Source organism: Bufo gargarizans, chromosome 4 (genome assembly GCF_014858855.1).
Source record: "Bufo gargarizans isolate SCDJY-AF-19 chromosome 4, ASM1485885v1, whole genome shotgun sequence".
Lineage (NCBI taxonomy): Eukaryota > Metazoa > Chordata > Amphibia > Anura > Bufonidae > Bufo > Bufo gargarizans.
The window spans coordinates 377,250,212-377,272,204 of record NC_058083.1 but is presented as its reverse complement, the minus strand read 5'-3'; the positions used below and the strand labels follow the sequence as shown (position 1 = coordinate 377,272,204).

General features: G+C 45.0%; 1 protein-coding gene across 1 annotated transcript in view; it reads right to left on the bottom strand.

Annotated features, from left to right (window-relative positions):
* Positions 1-5,242: 5,242 nt before the first annotated feature.
* Positions 5,243-21,993, bottom strand: part of LOC122936338 (protein unc-93 homolog A-like) — a 411,461-nt gene continuing 394,710 nt past the window's right edge. The window contains exon 8 of the mRNA XM_044292489.1: positions 5,243-5,672. Within this exon, the coding sequence (XP_044148424.1) occupies positions 5,413-5,672 (260 nt within the window). The 3' untranslated portion in view covers positions 5,243-5,412. The remainder of the gene's footprint in view (positions 5,673-21,993) is intronic.

Sequence of the window (21,993 nt, the reverse complement as noted above, 5' to 3'; positions counted from 1 at the left end):
GTGTGGGAGACTGTGAGCCCTTTTATCTCCAAGCTGCTCCGAAAAAATAAAAATATATAATAATTATACCTCAGGTCAGACCATCAATCAGACCCCCAATGTTAATCAGACCTCAGATAACAGCCCCAATAAGACCCCAATAAGACCTCAGATAACACCTTAGACCCCAATATGAATGACCACCAATCAGACCTCAGATAAGAGCCCTATGCCTTATAGCAACCCCCAGTAGCCTTATAGCAATCCCCAGTAGCCTTATAGCAGCCCCCAGTAGTCTCATAGAAGCCCCCAGTAGCCTCATAGCAGCCCCCAGTAGCTTCTCCATCAGCCCCCAGTGCCTCTCACCAGCCCCCAGTGCCTCCCCATCACCCCACAGTACCTCTCAACCGCCCCCAGTGCCTCTGACCAGCGCCCCCCAGTTCCTCTCCATCAGCCCCCAGTCAGTGCATCTCAATCAGCCCCAGTGCCTCTCATCAGCGGCCCCCCAGTACCCTCTCCATCAGCCCCCAGTGCGCCCTCCCCGGTAGTAAAATCATTGGTGGGCAGTGTGCCCCCCTTTCCCAGTATTAAAATCATTGGTGGACAGTGCGCCCTCCTGCCCGGTATTAAAATCATTGGTGGGCAGTGCACCCTCCCCTGTATTAAAATCATTGGAGGGAAGTGTGCCCTCCCTGGAATTAAAATCATTGGTGGGCAGAGCACCACCCCCCAGTATTAAAATCATTGGTGGGCAGTGCGCCCTCCCCCAACCCCCCCTTCCAACATTGGTGGCAGCGGCAGTTCCAATCGGAGTCCCAGCAATAAAATGCTGGGGCTCCAATTGGTTACCATTGCAGCCAGGACGCAACAGAAGTCCTGTCTGCCATGGTAAGTTAGTCAGCAGCATACTTACATATGCTGTGGCCGCCCAACGCTCCTTCTTCTTGTAACTCACAGGTCTGTGCGGTGCATTGCTTATGCTTATAGCAATGCGCTGCACAGACCTGTGCCGATTTACAAGAAGAAGGAGCACCGGGCGGCCACAGCAAGTAAGTAGATTGCTGCAGAGTAACTGGCCATGGCAGATAGGACTTCAGTAGCATCCTGGCTAACATGGTAACCGATCGGAGCCCCAGCATTACACTGCTGGGACTCTGATTGGAACTGCCGCTGCCACCAATGATGAGGGGATGGGGGGGGAGGCAGCCCCATATCATACCGCCACCCACTCGCCAATTAATTTTTGTTTTTTTAAATCCTCAGCCGGCGGCCCGGGCCCCCAGTGGCGTAGGGCCCCATAGCCATTACTATGGCTGCTATAGCGATCCTTAAATCACTGCTCCCTGGCACCAACCACTCATCGGTCTGTTGTTCAAGGCCCGTCCACAGCTCCTGTGCGGTGGGAGGTTTGTCCCCCAAACAGATACGTTTTAAAACTGCCTGCTATTGTTTACTCATGGCTGTGCTGAAGTTGATGGTGAAGGTGTTACGCTGACTGGATGAGGAGCAGGTAGAGGATGAAGAAACGGAGTAGGAGGAGGAAGCAACAGGAGGCAAACTGAAGCAACCTGCAATAATCGATTGTGGAAGGACATGCGCCAAACTGCTATCCTCCTCAGGCCCAGCTGCCACTGCATTTACCCAGTGTGCTGTTATGGAGATATAATGTCCCTGACCGTGTTTACTGGTCCACTAATACATAGTGAGGTGCACCTTGCTACAGACGGTGTTGCACAATGCACACCTGATTTTGTACCCCACTTGGTTGTGCAGGGAAGGGAAGGCACCCCTGGAAAAGTAGTGGCGGCTGGGCACAACATACTGTGGGACAGCCACCGCCATAAGGCTTTTAAAACTCTCCATCTCCACCAGACGGAATGACAGCATTTCAAAGGCCAGTAATTTTGAAATGCTGCCATTCAGGGCCAGGGATCGTGGGTGGGTAGGGGGGTACTTCCTCTTCCGCTCCAGTGTTTGGGAGATGGAGAGCTGGGACATTGTGGAAAAGCTTGGTGACCCAGATGGTGGTGTTGCTAGTAGATCCTCTGTTTGCGGGGTGGCAGGTGGCACTGTCACTCCAGAGGTGGATGAAGAGGCAGAGACAGCAGCAGAAGAGGAAGCACGAGGAGCCAGAGACCTTTCTTGGTTTTTGAGGTATCTACTCCTCCGCAGCTCGTGCTTTGCACTTATATGCCTGGTCATGCAGGTTGTGCTCAGGTTGAGAACGTTTATGACTCGCTTTAGGCTCTGATTGCACAGTGTGCAAACCACTCATGTCTTGTCGTCAGTACATTGTCTGCCGAACTGCCACGCCAGGAAACTCCTTTGAGCTGGCTTAGGTGTGCTCGGTCCCTTGCTGCGGTGGGCAGTAGCAGGCTTACTGCCTAGGGGACAGCCGCTCCGCTTTTGCACCTTGCTCCCTCTTCTGCTGTGCTGGTGCCTCTGTGCGACCACCGCCTCTTCCTTCGAACTACACAGGTCACTCACATGACCTTGATTCCATGTGGGGGTCGAGGACCTCATCGTCCTCCACATCATCTTCCACCCAGTCTTCACTCCTGCCCTTCTTGTCGGTCTGCACACTTTCGAAATCCACAGCATTTGGCACCTGTGTTTTGTCATCATCTGAGACGTGCTGCGAAAGTCCTCCCATGTACTCATCTTGAAACATAAGTGGTTGGGCATCGGTGCACTAAATCTCTTCCACTTCTGGGGCAGGCCTAGGTGGATGGCCCTGGGAAACCCTGCTAACAGAGTCATCAAAAAGCAGAAAAGACTGCTGCATGACTTGGGGCTCAGACTGCTTGGCTGATTTGCAAGGGGGTGAGGTGAAAGACTGATGGACATCGGCTGCCGGTGCCAACTCTGATCTTTCAGCAGGAGACTGGGTGGGAGACAATGTGAAGGAACTGGAGGCACTGTCAGCAACCCAATCTACTATCGCCTGTACTTGTTCTGGCCTCACCATTCGTAGAGCCGCATTAGGCCCGACCAAATGACCACGTCCCTTATTTGACGCTCTCCTCATATTTCTCAAATTTAGGATCTTGCCCAAAATGGGTGTTTTTTTTATAACAGAATAGAACAACAGTATCTAAAGGGTGTATCTCACAATTACATATTCATCAAAGGCTGCAAAATTACGTTTTTGTGCCCTAAATGGGTGTTTTTTTTAAATACCAGAATAGCACAGCAGTATGTATAGGGTGTATCTTACAATGACAGATGCAGCAAAGGCTGCAAAATTAAGATTTTTGCCCTAAATGGGCCACAGATGGCGTTGCACAATGTACACCTCTCCCTACACTAGTAACAGCAGAGTGGCGTGCAGCGCTACGTGACTCCAGCTTATATAGAGACTGGGTCACATGCTGCACTGGCCAATCACAGCCATGCCATTAGTAGACATGTCTGTGATGGCTTCTAAGGGCACAGAGTTCAACGCTTGTTCATTGGCTGGTCTACAACCTTTCAAAAAGCGACATGAAATCCTTGAACAACAAACCCAAACTTTTACTGAAATGTTCAGGTTCGGGTCTGGGGTCCAAAAATCCTAAAGTTTGGTACGAACCCGAACTTTGCAGTTCGGGTTCGCTCAACCCTAGTTATTAATAAAAAATAACATTGCCCCTCAAAAAAATGAGTCCTCACACATTTCCATAGAAATAACTATAAAATACTTACGGGGGTTAGAATATGGTGATGAGAATTTGTTTTACATTTTATTTATTTTTTCAGCATTAAAATGCAAGAAAAACTATACATATGTGGTATCATCCTAAACATACCTACCAGGAGAATAAAGTGCACAACTCAGTTTTACCATATATTGAATGCTATAAAAACAAGACCCATAAAACTGTGGTGGAATTGTGGCTTTTTTCCAATTCCACCCCATTTGGAATTTTTTTTTCCAGCTTCCCACAAAATCGTATGCAATATTAAAAAACAAGTCCTCATATGGTCATGTGAACAGAAAAAAAAAAAAAAAAAGTTATGGCTGTGGGAAGGCAGGGAGCAAAAAGAGAAAATGCAAAAACAGAAAATCGCTGCAGCAAGAAGGGGTAAATCCACAGTGTACTGTGCTTGTCTATTTAAAATGAAGACTCTAATGAACACAACTGCAAATACAGTCATATAAAGTTGAATTATTTGCACTTAATCTGGCCTGCAATTTGTTTTCCTTAAGCCTCATTCACACGTCAGTTCTCCATGGACAGCACACGTTCCCAAATATTTTAATGAGTGTATTCAGACATCAGTGTTTTAGCACGGTCCGTGGGTCAGTGTTTATAGCACGGATGCATGCTCTATTTTGTCCATCACGTCTATTATAGTTTATGGGCCCGTGAAAACCACGGATGCCATCCGTGTTGCATCCGTGTTTCATGGATCACTAGGAAGAGATGCTTTGAAAATTATTTAGCTGTAACTCAGACAGCAAAAAACGGACAAACGAACCCAACAAGGATCCTTCACGGAGAGATTCACGGATGCATCACTGACCACCTGCTCACAGATTTAAGAACGGACATGGATGTCTGAATGAGATTTTAAAGGGTATCCACTGGTGTGACACCACCCTACAAACTATGACAATGAACATCATAAGATTCTAAATAAGAGGACTGTCAAATTATACTGTACCAGAAAGCCTGCCTTCACACTGAAATAAGGATTCTAGATTTAACAAAATGCCTTTAATTTCTTTAAGCCATATTCTTTATGTAAAATGAATAGTTTGGACTGAATTATAGTATTGTATTGCCATACAAACATTAGTTTACAATTATACTGTGACATTAACTTTATCAAAATAAAATTAATTTTAAAAGTTTAATACTAAGACATGAGATTTTTGGGTGGAATATTCTTCTACAAAACACGTTCATAAATCTGCCAAATGGAGTACAAGACGCAAAATTCCTGAACTTGTACAAGTAGTTCAATAGTATTGGAGAGATTCTAGTTGTATTGGTATTATACTTAAGTAAAAATTACAGGTCATTATGAGAATATGCAATATCAATGTAGCTTAAGGCTAGGTCTACACAACGACATTTGTTGCGTGACATTTTGTTGCACCAATGTCGCGCGACAATTTTTATAATGGCAGTCTATGGTGTCGCACTGAAACATGCGACATGCTGCGACTGCGACGCGACGGTTGCAGAAAATCCATTCAAGAAGGATTTTTTTTGCTACTGTCACATCGCAGTCGTAGCATGTCGCATGTTGCAGTGCGACACCATAGACTGCCATTATAAAAATTGTCGCGCGACATTGGTGCAACAAAATGTCGCGCAACAAATGTTGCAGTGTAGTTGTGCCCTGTCGCGCAACTTATTGTCGCGCGACAAATGTGATTGTGTAGACCTAGCCTTACTTAACATAATCAGTCAAAGAGCCAGTAGTACGGTATAACCCCAATTGCTACATGACTGTCTGTTTTTTTAGGGAATCATCTGATTCTTGCATAACCCTTTTGCTAGATATTTTTTTATGCTCACCATATTCGACACATGCATAAAGTACCATGCCAATTGCCAGCACTGCAAGCAAAATGTATAATTTAACTGACACACATAAAAATGTGCTGTATCCATATGCGATCACAAATCCCAAAGACTCCCATAGACGATAATTGGCGAAGCCTGCCTCTTTGTGATCATCAAATAGTAGCCCATAAAGTGCTGAAAAACAAGAAGGAAATTATTTAGCAAATGTTAACAATAGTTTAAGTTAGGTGAATTAAGCCATGTTTAAAGAAATTCCACAAAAAGGAAAAGCAGTTCACTGAGACAGACAATCAGTTCAAACTTGTAATAGTCAGAGTGTGCATATTGCTACACTGTGATGTTAAAATGCTATATAAATCAACAGTGCTATATAAATGGTGCTCCCCAATAAGTGGTGGCAGCCTGGCACATTTGCAATAATTTATGCTAGAAAACCGTGTAACTGAAATCAACTTAGCCAGTAATTTTAAAGGTACTACTTATATTAACCTGCAAATTTGTGCGCCAAGCAGGTGGGAATTTCAGCTATTACAGCTGCTGCAAGGATACCCAGCCTTAGTGCTTATGCACATGAACGTATTTTTGCGGACCATATGTGGAACCATTCATTTTAATTGTTCCACAAAAAAAAAAAAAAAACTGAAGTTACTCCTTGTGCATTCCATTTCCATATGTCCGTATTTCCGTTCTGCAAAAAAACAGAACATGTCCTATTATTGCCCACATTACGGACAAGAATAGGACTGTTCTATTAGGGGCCAGCTGTTCCGTTACGTAAAATACGGAATGCACACGGACGTCATCCGTATTTTTTGCTGAATCCATTTTTTGTGGACTGCAAAATACATACGGTTGTATGCATGAGCTCTTATAATCCAAAAGTCTCCAGATATAGGGGTGATTGCTTATTAAATACTTATGCAGTGAATCCCTCCTTTTGACATGCACAGGAAGATCACTAAGCTGGCACTGTTTATGAAAAACACAAAAAACAAGAACCAGCTCACCAGTCCACCTCTGGCAGTCCCAACTCCAGGATGAGGCATGGAAGAGAAAAGTCGCTGCAGAAACAGTAGTAAACTTCCAAGATGAATGCCCATAAAAAGTTTAATCTATATTGGTCAGCATTAAAAAGTTTCCCTAAGGCCTCATGCACACAACCATTGTGTGCATCCGTGGCCGTTGTGCCGTTTTCCTTTTTTTTTTTAGCGGACCCATTGACTTTCAATGGGTCCGTGGAAAAATCGGAAAATGCACCGTTTTGCAGCCGCATCCGTGATCAGTGTTTCCTGTCCGTCAAAAAAATAGGACCTGTCCTATTTTTTTTACGGAGAGCGGTTCACGGACCCATTCACGGATGCACACAAGATTGGCGTCCGTGGTCCGTGGCCGTAGGCTACTTTCACACAGAAGGATCTGCAGATCCGTCTGCATAAAAGCTTTTTCAGAAGGATCCGCAGATCCGTCTGCATAAAAGCTTTTTCGTGAAAACTCAGATCCAACAGTATATTCTAACACAGAGGCATTCCCATAGTGATGGGGACGCTTCTAGTTAAAATATACAAACCGGATTCCCAAAAAGTTGGGACACTAAACAAATTGTGAATAAAAACTGAATGCAATGTGGAGATGGCAAATGTCAATATTTTATTTGTAATAGAACGTAGATGACAGATCAAACGTTTAATCCGAGTAAATGTATCATTTTAAAGGAAAAATTTGTTGATTCAAATTTTCACGGTGTCAACAAATCCCCAAAAAGTTGGGACAAGTAGTAATAAGAGGTTGGAAAAAGTAAATTTGAGCATAACGAAGAGCTGGAAGACCAATTAACACTAATTAGGTCAATTGGCAACATGATTGGGTATAAAAAGAGCTTCTCAGAGTGGCAGTGTCTCTCAGAAGCCAAGATGGCTAGAGGATCACCAATTCCCACAATGTTGTGCAGATAGTGGAGCAATATCAGAAAGGTGCTACCCAGCGAAAAATTGCAAAGACTTTGCATCTATCATCATCAACTGTGCATAACATCATCCGAAGATTCAGAGAATCTGGAACAATCTCTGTGCGTAAGGGTCAAGGCCGTAAAACCATACTGGATGCCCGTGATCTCGGGGCCCTTAAACGACACTGCACCACAAACAGGAATGCTACTGTAAAGGAAATCACAGAATGGGCCCAGGAATACTTCCAGAAACCATTGTCAGTCAACACAATCCACCGTGCCATCCGCCGTTGCCAGCTGAAACTCTACAGTGCAAAGAAGAAGCCATTTCTAAGCAAGATCCACAAGTTCAGACGTTTTCACTGGGCCAGGGATCATTTAAAATGGAGTGTGGCAAAATGGAAGACTGTTCTGTGGTCAGACGAGTCACGATTCAAAGTTCTTTTTGGAAATCTGGGATGCTATGTCATCCGGACCAAAGAGGACAAGGACAACCCAAGTTGTTATCAACGCTCAATTCAGAAGCCTGCATCTCTGATGGTATGGGGTTGCATGAGTGCGTGTGGCATGGGCAGCTTGCATGTCTGGAAAGGCACCATCAATGCAGAAAAATATATTCAGGTTCTAGAACAACATATGCTCCCATCCAGACGTCATCTCTATCAGGGAAGACCCTGCATTTTTCAACAAGATAATGCCAGACCACATCTTTCACCTATAGAGAACATTTGGCGCATCATAAAGAGGAAGGTGCAACAAAGAAGGCCCAAGATGATTGAACAGTTAGAGGCCTGTATTAGACAAGAATGGGAGAGCATTCCTATTTCTAAATTTGAGAAACTGGTCTCCTCGGTCCCCAGACGTCTGAGTGTCGTAAGAAGAAGGGGAGATGCCACACAGTGGTGAAAATGGCCTTGTCCCAACTTTTTGGGGATTTGTTGACACCATGAAATTCTGATTCAACATATTTTTCCCTTAAAATGGTACATTTTCTCAGTTTAAGCTTTTGTTCTGTGTTTTATGTTCTATTCTGAATAAAATATTAGAAGTTGGCACCTCCACATCATTGCATTCAGTTTTTATTCACGATTTGTATAGTGTCCCAACTTTTTTGGAATCCGGTTTGTACTTTGAACTGTGTACATGACTGCCCCCTGCTGCCTGGCAGTACCCGATCTCTTACAGGGGGCTGTGATCCGCACAATTAACCCCTCAGGTGCTGCACCTGATGGGTTAATTGTGCGTATCATAGCGCCCTGTTAGAGATCATGTGCTGCCAGGCAGGAGGGGGCACCCCCCCTCCCTCCCCAGTTTTAAATTCATTGGTGGCCAGTGGGCCCCCCCTCCCTCCCCTGTAGTTAACACATTGGTGGCCAGTGCGGCCGGCCCCCCTCCCTCCCCTGTAATTAACACATTGGTGGCCAGTGCGGCCGGTCCCCCTCCCTCCCCTGTAGGACTGTAGATTCATTGGTGGCCAGTGGGCCCCCCTCCTAATTAAAATCTCCCCCCATCATTGGTGGCAGTGGAGAGTACCGATCGGAGTCCCAGTTTAATCGCTGGTGCTCCAATCGGTAACCATGGCAACCAGGACGCTACTACAGTCCTTGTTGCCATGGTACTTAGCAATTTTTAGTAGCATTATACTTACCTGCGAGCTGCGATGTCTGTGACCGCCCGGGAGCTCCTCCTACTGGTAAGTGACAGGTCTGTGCTATAGGCAATGCGCCGCACAGACCTTTCACTTACCAGTATGAGGAGCTCCCGGCCGGTCACAGACATCGCAGGTAAGTATAATGCTTCTAAAAATTGCTAAGTAACCATGGCAACCAGGACTGCAGTAGCGTCCTGGTTGCCATGGTTACCGATCGGAGCCCCAGCGATTAAACTGGGACTCCGATCGGTACTCTCCGCTGCCACCAATGATAGGGGGGGATTTTAATTAGGAGGGGGAGGGAGGGGGGGGCCACTGGCCACCAATGAATCTACAGTACTACAGGGGAGGGGGGGCACTGGCCACCAATGAATCTACAGTACTACAGGGGAGGGAGGGGGGGCCCACTGGCCACCAATGAATCTACAGTACTACAGGGGAGGGAGGGGGGGCCGGCCGCACTGGCCACCAATGCATTAAATACAGGGGGGTCTGCCCCCTGCTGCCTGGCAGCACCTGCCAGGCAGCAGGGGGCAGTCATGTACACAGTTCTTTTTGTATATTCTAACTTGAAGCATCCTCATCACCATGGGAACGCCTCTGTGTTAGAATATACTGTCGGATCTGAGTTTCACGATCTAACTCAAATCCGATGGTATATTCTAACATAGAGGCGTTCCCATGGTGATGGGGACGCTTCAAGTTAAAATATACCATTGGATTGGAGAAAACTCCGATCCGGTGGTATAAAAGGGACTCCTGACTTTACATTGAAAGTCAATGGGGGACGGATCCGTTTGCAATTGCACCATATTGTGTCAACGGCAAACGGATCCGTCCCCATTGACTTGCATTGTAAATCAGGACGGATCGTGTGCATGAATTATAGAATTATAGAACATGTCCTACTTACTTTTTTTTTTTCATTTTGCAGACAAGAATTTTTGGCGCATATTCAGAAGCTATGTATTTCAGATGAACGCATGTCGTCCTTTATTATAGCATAATATTATGCCATGATGAAGGACAACATGCATTCATCTGAAATGCCTAGCTTCTGAATATGCACCTTATGGAAACGTTTTAATGGTGACCAACAAAGATTAAACTTTTTATGGATGTTGTGCTGGACTGTTTATAAAAGACCGCTATGTTGGCACTGTTTAAGCAGGACACTCTGCTGGTAATATTTTTTTTATGTCAGTAGCCTGCTGGTATTGGTTATTAACCCCTTCAGAAACCAGCTATTCTTCACCTTAAGGCCTCATGTACACGACAGTTCCGTTTTTTGCAGTCCGCAAACCGCGGATCCGCAAAAAATGCAAGCCCATTGTAGAAATGCCTATTCTTGTCCACAAAACGGACAAGAATAGGACATGCTATATTTTTTTGGCGGGGCCACGGAATGGAGAAAAGGATGCAGACAGAGCACGGAGTGCTGTCCGTATCTTTTGCGGCCCCATTAAAGTGAATGGGTCCGCACCCGAGCCGCAAAACCTGTGGCTCAGATGCAGACTTGAAAAACGTTGTGTTCATGAGGCCTAAGGACCAGGCCATTTTTAGCAAATCTGACATGTGGTAATAACTTTACAATGCTTTTACTTATCCAGGCCATTCTGAGATTGTTTTCTCATCACATATTGTACTTCATGACAGTGGTAAAAGTGAGTCCAAATATTTTTATTTATAAAAAAAATACTAAATTTACCCCAAATTTTTTTGAAAAATGTGTATATTTCCAAATTTCTATTTTTCTACTTTTATAATAGATAGTAATACCTCCAAAAATATTTATTACTTTACACTCCCCATATGGCTACTTCATTTTTGTATCATTTTGAAAATGACATTTTATTTTTTTGTAGGATGTTCCAAGTTTAGAAGCAAATCTTAAAATGTTTTAGAAAATTTCCAAAACCCAATTTTTTCAGAACCGGTTCAGTTATGAAGTGACTTTCTGGGGCTTACATATTAGAAACCACCCATATTAGAAACTACACCCCTCAAGCTATTCAAAACTGATTTTGCAAACTTTGTTAACCCTTTAGAATTAAAGGAAAAATGGGAATTCAAGTTCAAAATGTCACTTTTTTTTTAGCAGATATTAAAATTGTATCAATTTTTTCTGCAACACATCAAGGGTTAACAGCCAAACAAAGCTCAAAATCTATTACACTGAACCTGGAGTTTACAGAAAAACCCAATGTGTGCTCAAAAACTGATGTATTGGCGCACAGCGGGCTTCAGAGTGGAAGGAGCACCATATGGCTTTTGGAGAACAGATTTAGCTGGAATGGTAATTGAGAGCTATGTCGCATATGAAGACCCTGAGGTGGCCCCACAGTGGCGATCCCCAAAATGTGACCCCATTCCGGAAAGTACATCCATTAAGAAATATTTCAAGGTGTGTAATGAGCACTTGAAATTTGAATGTTTCCAGAAAAAGTTGCTTTACACCCACATTTTTCACTTTCACAATGGGTAACAGGACAAAATGCACCCCACATTTTGTTCCCCATTTCCCCCGAATACGGCAAGTATGTGCTCAAAATTGATGTTTGGGTGCACAGCAAGGCTCTAGAGTCAAACGGCAAAGTATGGAAGTTGCTGACCTGAATTGGAAGACATTGATTTTAGGTGTCATGTCGCATTTAAAAGATTCCTGAGGTCCCCAGAAATTAAAAAACCCAAGAAGTGACCCCATTTTAGAAAGAGCACCCCCGTACGAACATTTTAAGTGGTAGAAAGGGCACTTTGCAGCAAACAGGTGTCTCACAGAAGGCAGAAACACTTGTTAAAGGATTTCAAAGCACACATTTGTGAAAAATATATAATTACTAGCAGACCCCAATTTTTTTTCCATTAGGGGTTCAAGTGGAAGATGCACCCCAGTAAGGTTGTTGCAATGCCATAAAAAAGTAATGCGATACTCAATACCATTCGATAACACACAGAAAAAAAAAAAAACTAAAAAGCTGCATGCATTCGCAAATTTTATGGAACACTCATAATCGAACAGTCCGATCCTATTTCTTGGGGGGGCAAGGTGACAAAAAAAAATTACAAATCATGTTGTTTTTAATCATTTATTTATTTTCTGTTACGCATAGAATATATTTATTTTGATATTTTAATAGTTTACCTTTTTTGGGCGTGGCAATATGTAATATGTTTATTTATTTATTGTTTATATATTTTATATGTAAAATTGGGAAAGGGTGTGATCTAAACTTAATATTTTGGTATTATAATTTTTATTTTATTTTTTTACTTTTTATTTAATAACTTTTAGCCCCCTTAGGGGCTGGAACCTGGGATTTTTTCATCCTTTGTCCTATTCACCCTAATAGAGATCTATTAGGGTGAATAGGATTTCACACTCTCCCTGCTGTCCTGTGCATAGTACACACAGCTGTAGGGAGCTTACCATGGCAGCCAGGGCTTCAGTAGAGTCCTGGCTGCCATGTTAACCAATTGGAGCCCCAGGATTACATTCCTGGGGCTCTGATCAGAAACTGCCACTGAGCCACCAATGAAGATAAGTGGAGGGGACCCTGTGGCCACTGCCATCAATGACTTTAATACTGGGGGGTTGAGGGGGCGCACTGAGCCACCAATGTTCATTTATTCTTTTACACAAGGGGTTAAAGGAGAAAATGCACCCCAGTATGTGTTCCCCATTTTCTCCCCATTCAGGAAACACCCCATATGTGCTTGTAGCCTGCTGTATGGGCACACAGCAGGCAAACAGATAAATATGGATTTTGCTGACAGGCCTGAATTGGCAGACATGGATTTTAGGTTGCATGTCGCATTAAAAAGATTCCTGAGGTCCCTAAAAATTAAAAACCCCAAGAAGTGACCCCAGTTTTTGAAAGAGCACCCCCGTACAAACATTTTATGGGGTGGTAGGGGGACTTTTGACCTAATAGTTGTCTCATAGAAAATAATATGTAGTGGTTGTTGGAAAGTGGATATGCAAGCGAGATGGACATGCATACAACCGTATGTGTTTTGCGGTCGGTAGATTGCGGATCCGCCCCCCAAAAAAACGGATCATTTTTTTTGTGTGGATCCATTGTAACTATGCCTATCCTTGTCCGCAAGGATAGGACATGTTCTATTTTTTTGAAGGGCTTCATAACAGACATACTGATGCAGACAGCACACGTTTGTGTGCATGTAGCCTAAATCAGAGATATAAAGTGAATATATCACAGGGAGCATAAAGGATGAAATTAAATTAATACTCCATGGATGAGTGATAGATTTTAAAACACTCCTGCATGCACAGGCCAGGTTTTGCCGTGGGAAATTATGTCTTTCCTTATCCCCCTTTTGGAACACACCCTGCATTTTTGTTGGGTCCTTCCCTTCCTTGTTGTCTGGGGGACTTGACCTGGAAAATGTTGCCCTAGTACGACACGGGCACCATAACTTCCAGATGTGCTGGGACCCTCTCCGGCCTGGGTTTGGAAAATTTGGGCCTTGATAACCACCTCTTGGTACTGAAGGAAAGTTCCTATGTGGCCTGAAGATTGAAATAGCACATACACATTGCAAATTGCCATCTGTACAATGTGTACAGCCAGCTTTATGTATCACACTGTAACAGGGCGCTGAAGGCACACTCGGTCTCCCATCAGCCACAGACCTGCTGCTTAGCTTCAGGAGCGAGGATCTGTGTTTGGCCTCATTCCCAGTGCAGCTTTGCTAGCTGGGAGGCTCCCTGCTCCTAGGTCTGCCTTGAGCGCCGAGCTGATCACTCAATGCTCGACTTGTCTGTCCGTCTGTCATGTGACACTGGCCATGTCACATGACCCTCACTCCCCACTATAAATGCAGGTGTCTGCTGGCTACAGGTTGCCTGTGATTTTAGTCTCTTAGGCTGTGTGTATTGTTAGCTAATCAATTGATTGAACTCTGGAATTTGACCTTGACGGTTTCCTGACCTCCCTTTGCCTGCTCCCTTGGTTTTGACGCTACATCTCAGATTCTGACCTTGGCTCATTCTCGGATTTGCCACCTGCCTCTTCCCTATGTATTGACATGACCTCCCAGACTGACCTCGGCTATCTGACCCGCCTTTGCCTTCTCCTTCATAGGGTACCTCTCTCTTGTCCACTTCCTTGTCCATTTGTCTGCCTGTATGTATCTCACATACCATTCTCTGCCTAGCTGTCCGGTACCCTCTCTGGTGCTAGTAGGCAGGGACAGGGTTGAGGGTGGCAGTCTAGGGGGTGCACTTCCATCTACCTTCCTTTCCCGTGACACACACTTTTGTTTTTCACGTGGCACTGTAGGGCTTTAGAAGTTGATCACAAAGATCTACCCCTCCCATGTGCCTGTTGTAGTCCAGTAGTCCAGGATACAAACTGGTTTGGGGGACCTGGCATTAGTGTGAATAGTGGTCAGAACAAGGACATCCCTCTTGTCCTTGTACTTAACCTCCAGCATGTTTTTATGGAGGAAAGCCCTACTTTCACCCATTCTCAGTGGCTGCCCTACGAGGGATCTAGGAGGCCTTTTCTGCACTCTGCTGCAAGCCACAGTACCTCTGGCAGTTAGGGACATGAATAGAGGAATGCTGGTATAATAGTTATCCACATAGAGGTGGTAGACCTTATCCAGCAGTGGGTGCAGTAAGTCCAACAAGATCTTCCCACTAGGGCCTCTTTCACATGGGTGTCGCGTGTGAGGACTGGACAAGATGCGGGTGCGTTGCAGGAAAATGCACCATTTTTCCTCACGAGTGCAAAGTGTTTTATTGCGTTTTGCACACGTGTGAGAAAAAGCGACATGTTTGGTACCCAGACCCGAACTTCTTCACAGAACTTCAGGTTTGGGATCGTTGTTGTGTAGATTTTATTATTTTATAGGGGAAAATAATAGCATTCTTAATACAGAATGCTTAGTAAAATGTCCATTAAGGGGTTAAAAATAAACAAATTTAACTCACCCCATCCACTTGATCGCATAGCGGATTTCCTCTTCTTTCTACTTTCTTAAGGACCTGGCTAAAGGACCTTTGATGACTTCACTGCCAGGTCCTGAAGAAAGTAGATAGAAGAGGAGATCCACTACTCGATCAAGTGGATGGGTTGAGTTAAGTTGGCTTATTATTTTCAACCCCTCAATGGACATTTTACTAAGCATTCTGTATTAATAATGCTATTATTTTTCCTTATAACCATGTTATGAGGGAAAATAATGAAGATTTTCACACAGCACCATTCACTTCTATGGGGCCTGTGTTGCGTGAAAAACACACAATATAGAGCTTGCTGCGATTTTCACGCAACGCACAAGTGATGTGTGAAAATCTACGCTCATATACACACCCCATTGAAGTGAATAGGTCCGGATTCAGTGCGGGTGCAATTTTCACCCATGTGAAAGGGGCCTAACTGCTAGAATGGGTGGGCATTCTGGGGGTTCTATCCGGGAATCTTTACCTTTGTAAATGTGGAACTTTTGGGTGTACCCGAAGCCATACCTTGATCGTTTGCTAGGCAGGGTACTGGCGGAATCCAATCCTCCCTTTGAAAAGTAATAGGGACTCATCTACACAGACACTTTTATCTGGGTTGTACACCTCAGCAAACTTGGTGTTAAAGTGGTCAATGACAGGCCTAACTTTGAACAGACGGTCAAATGTTGGGTCGTTTTGGAGTGGGCATTGTGAATTGTAGTGTAGAAATTTCCTAATTTACTCAAATTGCTTCTGGGTCATGGTGTTTCTGTATATTGGAGTCTGGTAGAAAATGTCCGAACTCCAATATTGTCAAACATTATTTTATTTTTTTACAATACTCGAGCAGCACGAGTTCCCAAAACTTCATAATCTCTGCTGCATTTACTGGGGTCCAAACTAGGTGTCTAGTGTATCCCGATTTAGGGTTCTGATCAATAGATTGTTGGGCATATAAATTGATTTGGGCCACCATTAAATTTACAAAATCTTCAGAAGAAGATTTTGAAAAAGTCTAGTTCAGTAAAGCCTGCACTATCCATCTGTATTCCAGACCTGCCCTCAAAATCTGCAATTTGGGTCTGATAATCATAACGGGGTTGGTTCCATAAGGGTTAACTCTGGGGGGCTGCCTCTGCTGCTACCCTGGGACGCCTTCTAGAGGGTCCCTCATCAGCGGATGATGAGGGAATAGAGGAGTAAAGGAAAGTGGCAACTCTTCTCCCTCATTAGCAGACTCAGTATCGGAGGCAAGCTTGGTGTATGCCTCTTCAGCTGAGTATACTCGCTGGGATGGATGGGCCATTTTTATTTTATTGGGGTGTGACATGTTAAACGTGGAAACCGTTTTTTTCGTGTGATTGTTGTGTATGTTGTGTTTTCAAACGTGAAGGGGCTTGTAATAAATTTGAAATTAGATTTAGAAGAAAATAAAAAAGTAAAAACAACAGTATTTTCTGCACGAAAAAAGTATTTTCTGCACACAAAAGAAAAATTGCAGTGCAAACTGAGCAGACGTGATCAGTAAGGGACACTACTGATCGTAGCTCAGTGGTTGAAAAAAATGCACGTACGCAGATGGTGCGTTCGTGCAAAACTCTAAACTGACACTAACTGAAATATATATACAGTACAGATCAAAAGTTTAGACACACCTTCTCATTCAAAGAGTTTTCTTTATTTTCATGACTCTGAAAATTGTAGATTCACACTGAAGGCATCAAAACTATGAATTAACACATGTGGAATTATATACATAACAAAAAAGTGTGAAACTATTGAAAATATGTCATATTCTAGGTTCTTCAAAGTAGCCACCTTTTGCTTTGATTACTGCTTTGCACACTCTTGGCATTCTCTTGATGAGCTTCAAGAGGTAGTCACTTAAAATAGTCTTCCAACAGTCTTGAAGGAGTTCCCAGAGATGCTTAGCACTTGTTGGCCCTTTTGCCTTCACTCTGCGGTCCAGCTCACCCCAAACCATCTCGATTGGGTTCAGGTCCAGTGACTGTGGAGGCCAGGTCATCTGGCCCAGCACCCCATCACTCTCCTTCATGGTCAAATAGCCCTTACACAGCCTGGAGGTGTGTTTGGGGTCATTGTCCTGTTGAAAAATAAATGATAGTCCAACTAAACGCAAACCGGATGGAATAGCATGCCACTGCAAGATGCTGTGGTAGCCATGCTGGTTCAGTATGCCTTCAATTTTGAATAAATCCCCAACAGTGTCACCAGCAAAGCACCCCCACACCATCACACCTCGTCCTCCATGCTTTACGGTGGGAACCAGGCATGTAGAGCCCATCCGTTCACCTTTTCTGTGTTGCACAAAGACATGGTGGTTGGAACAAAAGATCTCAAATTTGGACTCATCAGACCAAAGCACAGATTTCCACTGGTCTAATGTCCATTCCTTGTGTTCTTTAGCCCAAACAAGTCTCTTCTGCTTGTTTCCTGTCCTTAGCAGTGGTTTCCTAGCAGATATTCTACCATGAAGGCCTGATTCACACAGTCTCCTCTTAACAGTTGTTCTAGAGATGTGTCTGCTGCTAGAACTCTGTTTGGCATTGACCTGGTCTCTAATCTGAGCTGCTGTTAACCTGCGATTTCTGAGGCTGGTGACTCGGATGAACTTATCCTCCGCAGCAGAGGTGACTCTTGGTCTTCCTTTCCTGGGGCGGTCCGCATGTGAGCCAGTTTCTTTGTATCGCTTGATGGTTTTTGAGACTGCACTTGGGGACACTCAAAGTTTTCCCAATTTTTCGGACTGACTGACCTTCATTTCTTAAAGTAATGATGGCCACTCGTTTTTTCTTTACTTAGCTGCTTTTTTCTTGCCATAATACAAATTCTAACAGTCTATCCAGTAGGACTATCAGCTGTGTATCCACCTGACTTCTCCACAACGCAACTGATGGTCCCAACCCCATTTATAGGGCAAGAAATCCCACTTATTAAACCTGACAGGGCACACCTGTGAAGTGAAAACCATTTCAGGTGACTACCTCTTGAAGCTCATCAAGAAAATGCCAAGAGTGTGGAAAGCAGTAATCAAAGCAAAAGGTGGCTACTTTGAAGATCCTAGAATATGACATATTTTCAGTTGTTTCACACTTTTTTGTTATGTATATAATACCACATGTGTTAAACCATAGTTTTGATCCCTTCAGTGTGAATCTACAATTTTCATAGTCATGAAAATAAAGAAAAATCTTTGAATAAGAAGGTGTGTCCAAACTTTTGGTCTGTACTGTATACATATATATATATATATATATATATATATATATATATATACAGACACACACACACACATACACACACTCACACAACTACCACGAACTGCAGGTCTTTTTTCACTCAAAAGAAAAAAAAAAATGTGCAGATGTAAATGAGCACACTACTGATCGGTGCTTTGCAACACGCATGCAGTCACACATATTATGCATGCGTGCAAAAACTGTAGTATAAAAATTCTGCAGTGTCCCAGGGGGTCAGTAGTGTATGCTGGGCTTTGTAGTGCAGATTGACTCACTAACCTGGGATCCACTGTCGTCTTCAATTGGGGCAAATACTGGAACAGGCAGGTATTTAAAAGTTCGTGACGCCAGTGTCAATTAAACGGTGACACGCCGTGTATGGTATGGTGGAAGAATGAAGCAAGCATAGGGTAGCCAACAAAAACTGGAACTTTACTGAATATCAGCGATAATAATACATGGACGCAGTTGGAAGCGCCGTTCCATGAAAGACAGTTGGTTTTCCATAAGAATACAGGTGGTTATTGGAATTACAGAATGGCCGGTCTTAGCAATGTTTTATACAGAGTGTTGATTACAGGAGATGCAGTACAGGCGGCTTGCACACTATTCCTGACTGGTCCTGAAACATGTGACTTTCTCTCCAAGGTCTAATGTCCTTTATCTGGCGTACCCTTGAAGCTGTCCTTATCTAGTACCTCCTCTGTTATCTTGAGTACCTCTTGCTTTATCTGATCGGCCTCTGTGGTATTCTGTGTCTTGGCTGGTGACTTGCTTATGCTGTTTCAGCTAAACGGATGATGACTCAGGAGGGGAACCTTTTCCTTGGATCCGGAACCCGGTTACAGGGCCTTTACTACCCTCTCCTAGTCGGCAGGCTTCAGGCCTGCTATGCTCTCACAGGCCCATAGCCTGGCCTTCACTCAGACACAGGATCATTTCTGACCTCTGCTCCCACTGTCTGAACCCTGCTACTACTTCCTGACTGGGCCTTATATAACCTAGGGTTCCCTAGCTCCCTCTAGTGACTCAGAGCTAGAATGACACCCTAGCCGGCCTGCACATGCACGTTTCACAGTAACAGGAAAATACATAGAGTACATTGACAAGATGTTCTATACCAACCTCCCCAAGAATACAGGGGGAACGACAATACCCAAGTGACCCTTCTGTAGTGACGGGGTATTACTCTCCCGTACACTACATACCCCGCTGCTTTAAGCTGAGTACGACCTCGTACTCCATCAGGGCCCGCCCAACTGGAATCATTACCTGAAATAGAGAAAGACACATGCATACATACATATATGTCAATTACACTCATATCAGACCCAATTGGCAAAGGTGAAGTCTGGTGACAAGGGGCGTCGTTCTCTTCTTCTCAGGATAGTGAGTGGAACGGGGGCGCTGACCTGGCACAGCGGATGTTTAAAGAACCAGGATAGTCCATGACAATAAATAAGTCCGTAATAAAATTAACCTCTCAGAGGCTTGCACATAGGAAGTCCATCTCTGGGCACATATACTTGAATAAAAAAAAACGGTTACTAAATACAGTCAGCAGCACATATATAAAATGACAATATAGGACTCTGACAATACCAGGGCCATGTTATCCTGGCAAGTCCTGCTTACCCTTTAAAATAGTGCTGACATAAAAATGTCTTTTCAACCTGAAATGGGGGTAAAAAGGGAAAAACAGTGCAAACTAAGGCACAACTGGGATTATAGCAGCAAACCGGATGTCCCAAACATAACAAGGGCAGCTGGAAGCAGTGGTATACAATGGCACTATTATTCAGTTAGAATGCCACCGGCCGTGGGTAACTGGCAGCAAGCTTGACCAGCTCTGCCAACTGGAGGGACAAAACGGCCATTAGGGAGATGGACATGAGGAAAAGCGTACTCACAGGCGAGTGTCATATTCTTCCTCAGATGAAGAGTCAATGTACGGAACTTGCAGCAACTGTTCTGGCAAGGCCGGCCACATCTGGAAACCATCTCTTCTGACAATCTTTAGAGGGGGAGGCTTGTCTTTCATTGCCTCCATTTCGGCATCCGTCCTAGGAAACGGGAACCACCGCACGCCTCCTGCGCACCCGAGGTCCGCCACCCAATACACTCTCTTGCGTAGGGCCTCTAGGTCAGCCTTGGTGCAGGTCGTCGGAGCTACCGGAGGTTCTGTGACAGTGGCCTCTGGGGTAACGGTGGCAGCCGCTGCTCGACGTCGGGCCTCTGTACATTCTTCCGCCCGCTGGCAGCTGTCCTGTCGCTCTTTCTCCTCTTCTCGCCTCACCGCATCAGGAGGGGGATATCGTTCCTCCAGCCCCTGCAGCACGATGGGCTCCCAGAAGACATCGGGACTTAAGTACACCTGGCTATGCCGGTGGGTGGTTCGGGCCGATTCAACTTTCACTCCCTCTGTCTCACCCGGATCTGTCCCCTCTTTCTCAGGGTCCCAGGTCTCAGCCGGCGCCTTCGGGCGAGTGACTGCGGTAGCGTAGGGGCCCCGTAAACTTTCGGCGGGGGTATACTCCTCGATCTCTCCCATGGTCAAATTATGGAGATGCTCCGGGAGGTAGTGCCGCTTCACCGACCGCCGGTTCACATAAAAGTCCCGGCCAGTTCCCAACTCCTGGATGAACCCGTACCCTTTTTCTTTGTCAAAGGACACCACGATCCCGCGGCGCCTTTCTAGCTGGGGCTTACCCGGAAAGGAGTCCCCTTGGATGGACTTGGCCATTTCCTCGAACCGCTTTTTCCGGCTGGTGTTCTTCTTAGCCACCGCGGCTCTCAATTCGGCCATGATAGTCGGCCATTCCGCGTGCCGGCGACGGATCGGTGGGGACTCAGGACGGGTGATACTCAAGTCCATGGCCTGGGCCCAGGGGGTGGCCGTCCAGGCTAGAGGGTCCCATGGCCCCAACTCGGGAAAGTCCGGTGGAGTGGCGCCCCACTCACACGTGGTCTCGACTTCCAGCTCCGCAGCACACGCCATCTCTCTTCTCACTGGGTGCAGAGTCGACACTGACTCCTCCCACTCACTGGGCCGGTCTACCTCCATCTGAGGCCCGCCTCCCAGGCGTAACTCACCAAGGAACTCAGCCACGTCATCACTCCTCAAGGTGGGTGGCGCTCCAGGGCAATCTCCTCCTCTGTCTTGGGGGATGTTGGCGCCAAATATTCGCGCCTCTGCACATCCTGATGGCGCAGTAAAAAGCCTCATGGCGTCGGTGGCCATTTTAGATGTCCTGATGCTGCAATTCACTGACAGCAAGCAGGATGATGAAAAGTCCAATAAAACACAGTCCACAAATGCGATTTTCTCTCTGGGGGTAGCGCAACACAGTACAGCGTCTCTGATTCCTCCCAGGCACAATTGTAATCCACAGGTTTAGAAATAAAGGTTACAGTCTTTGTAATACGGTGGTGGAATAGTTAAAGCACACAGTTCACACTTCTCTGCACTTCAGAAGTATGCGGATCCTGTTCGTGATGCCAAAAAGAGCGATGCAGTGTCCCAGGGGGTCAGTAGTGTATGCTGGGCTTTGTAGTGCAGATTGACTCACTAACCTGGGATCCACTGTCGTCTTCAATTGGGGCAAATACTGGAACAGGCAGGTATTTAAAAGTTCGTGACGCCAGTGTCAATTAAACGGTGACACGCC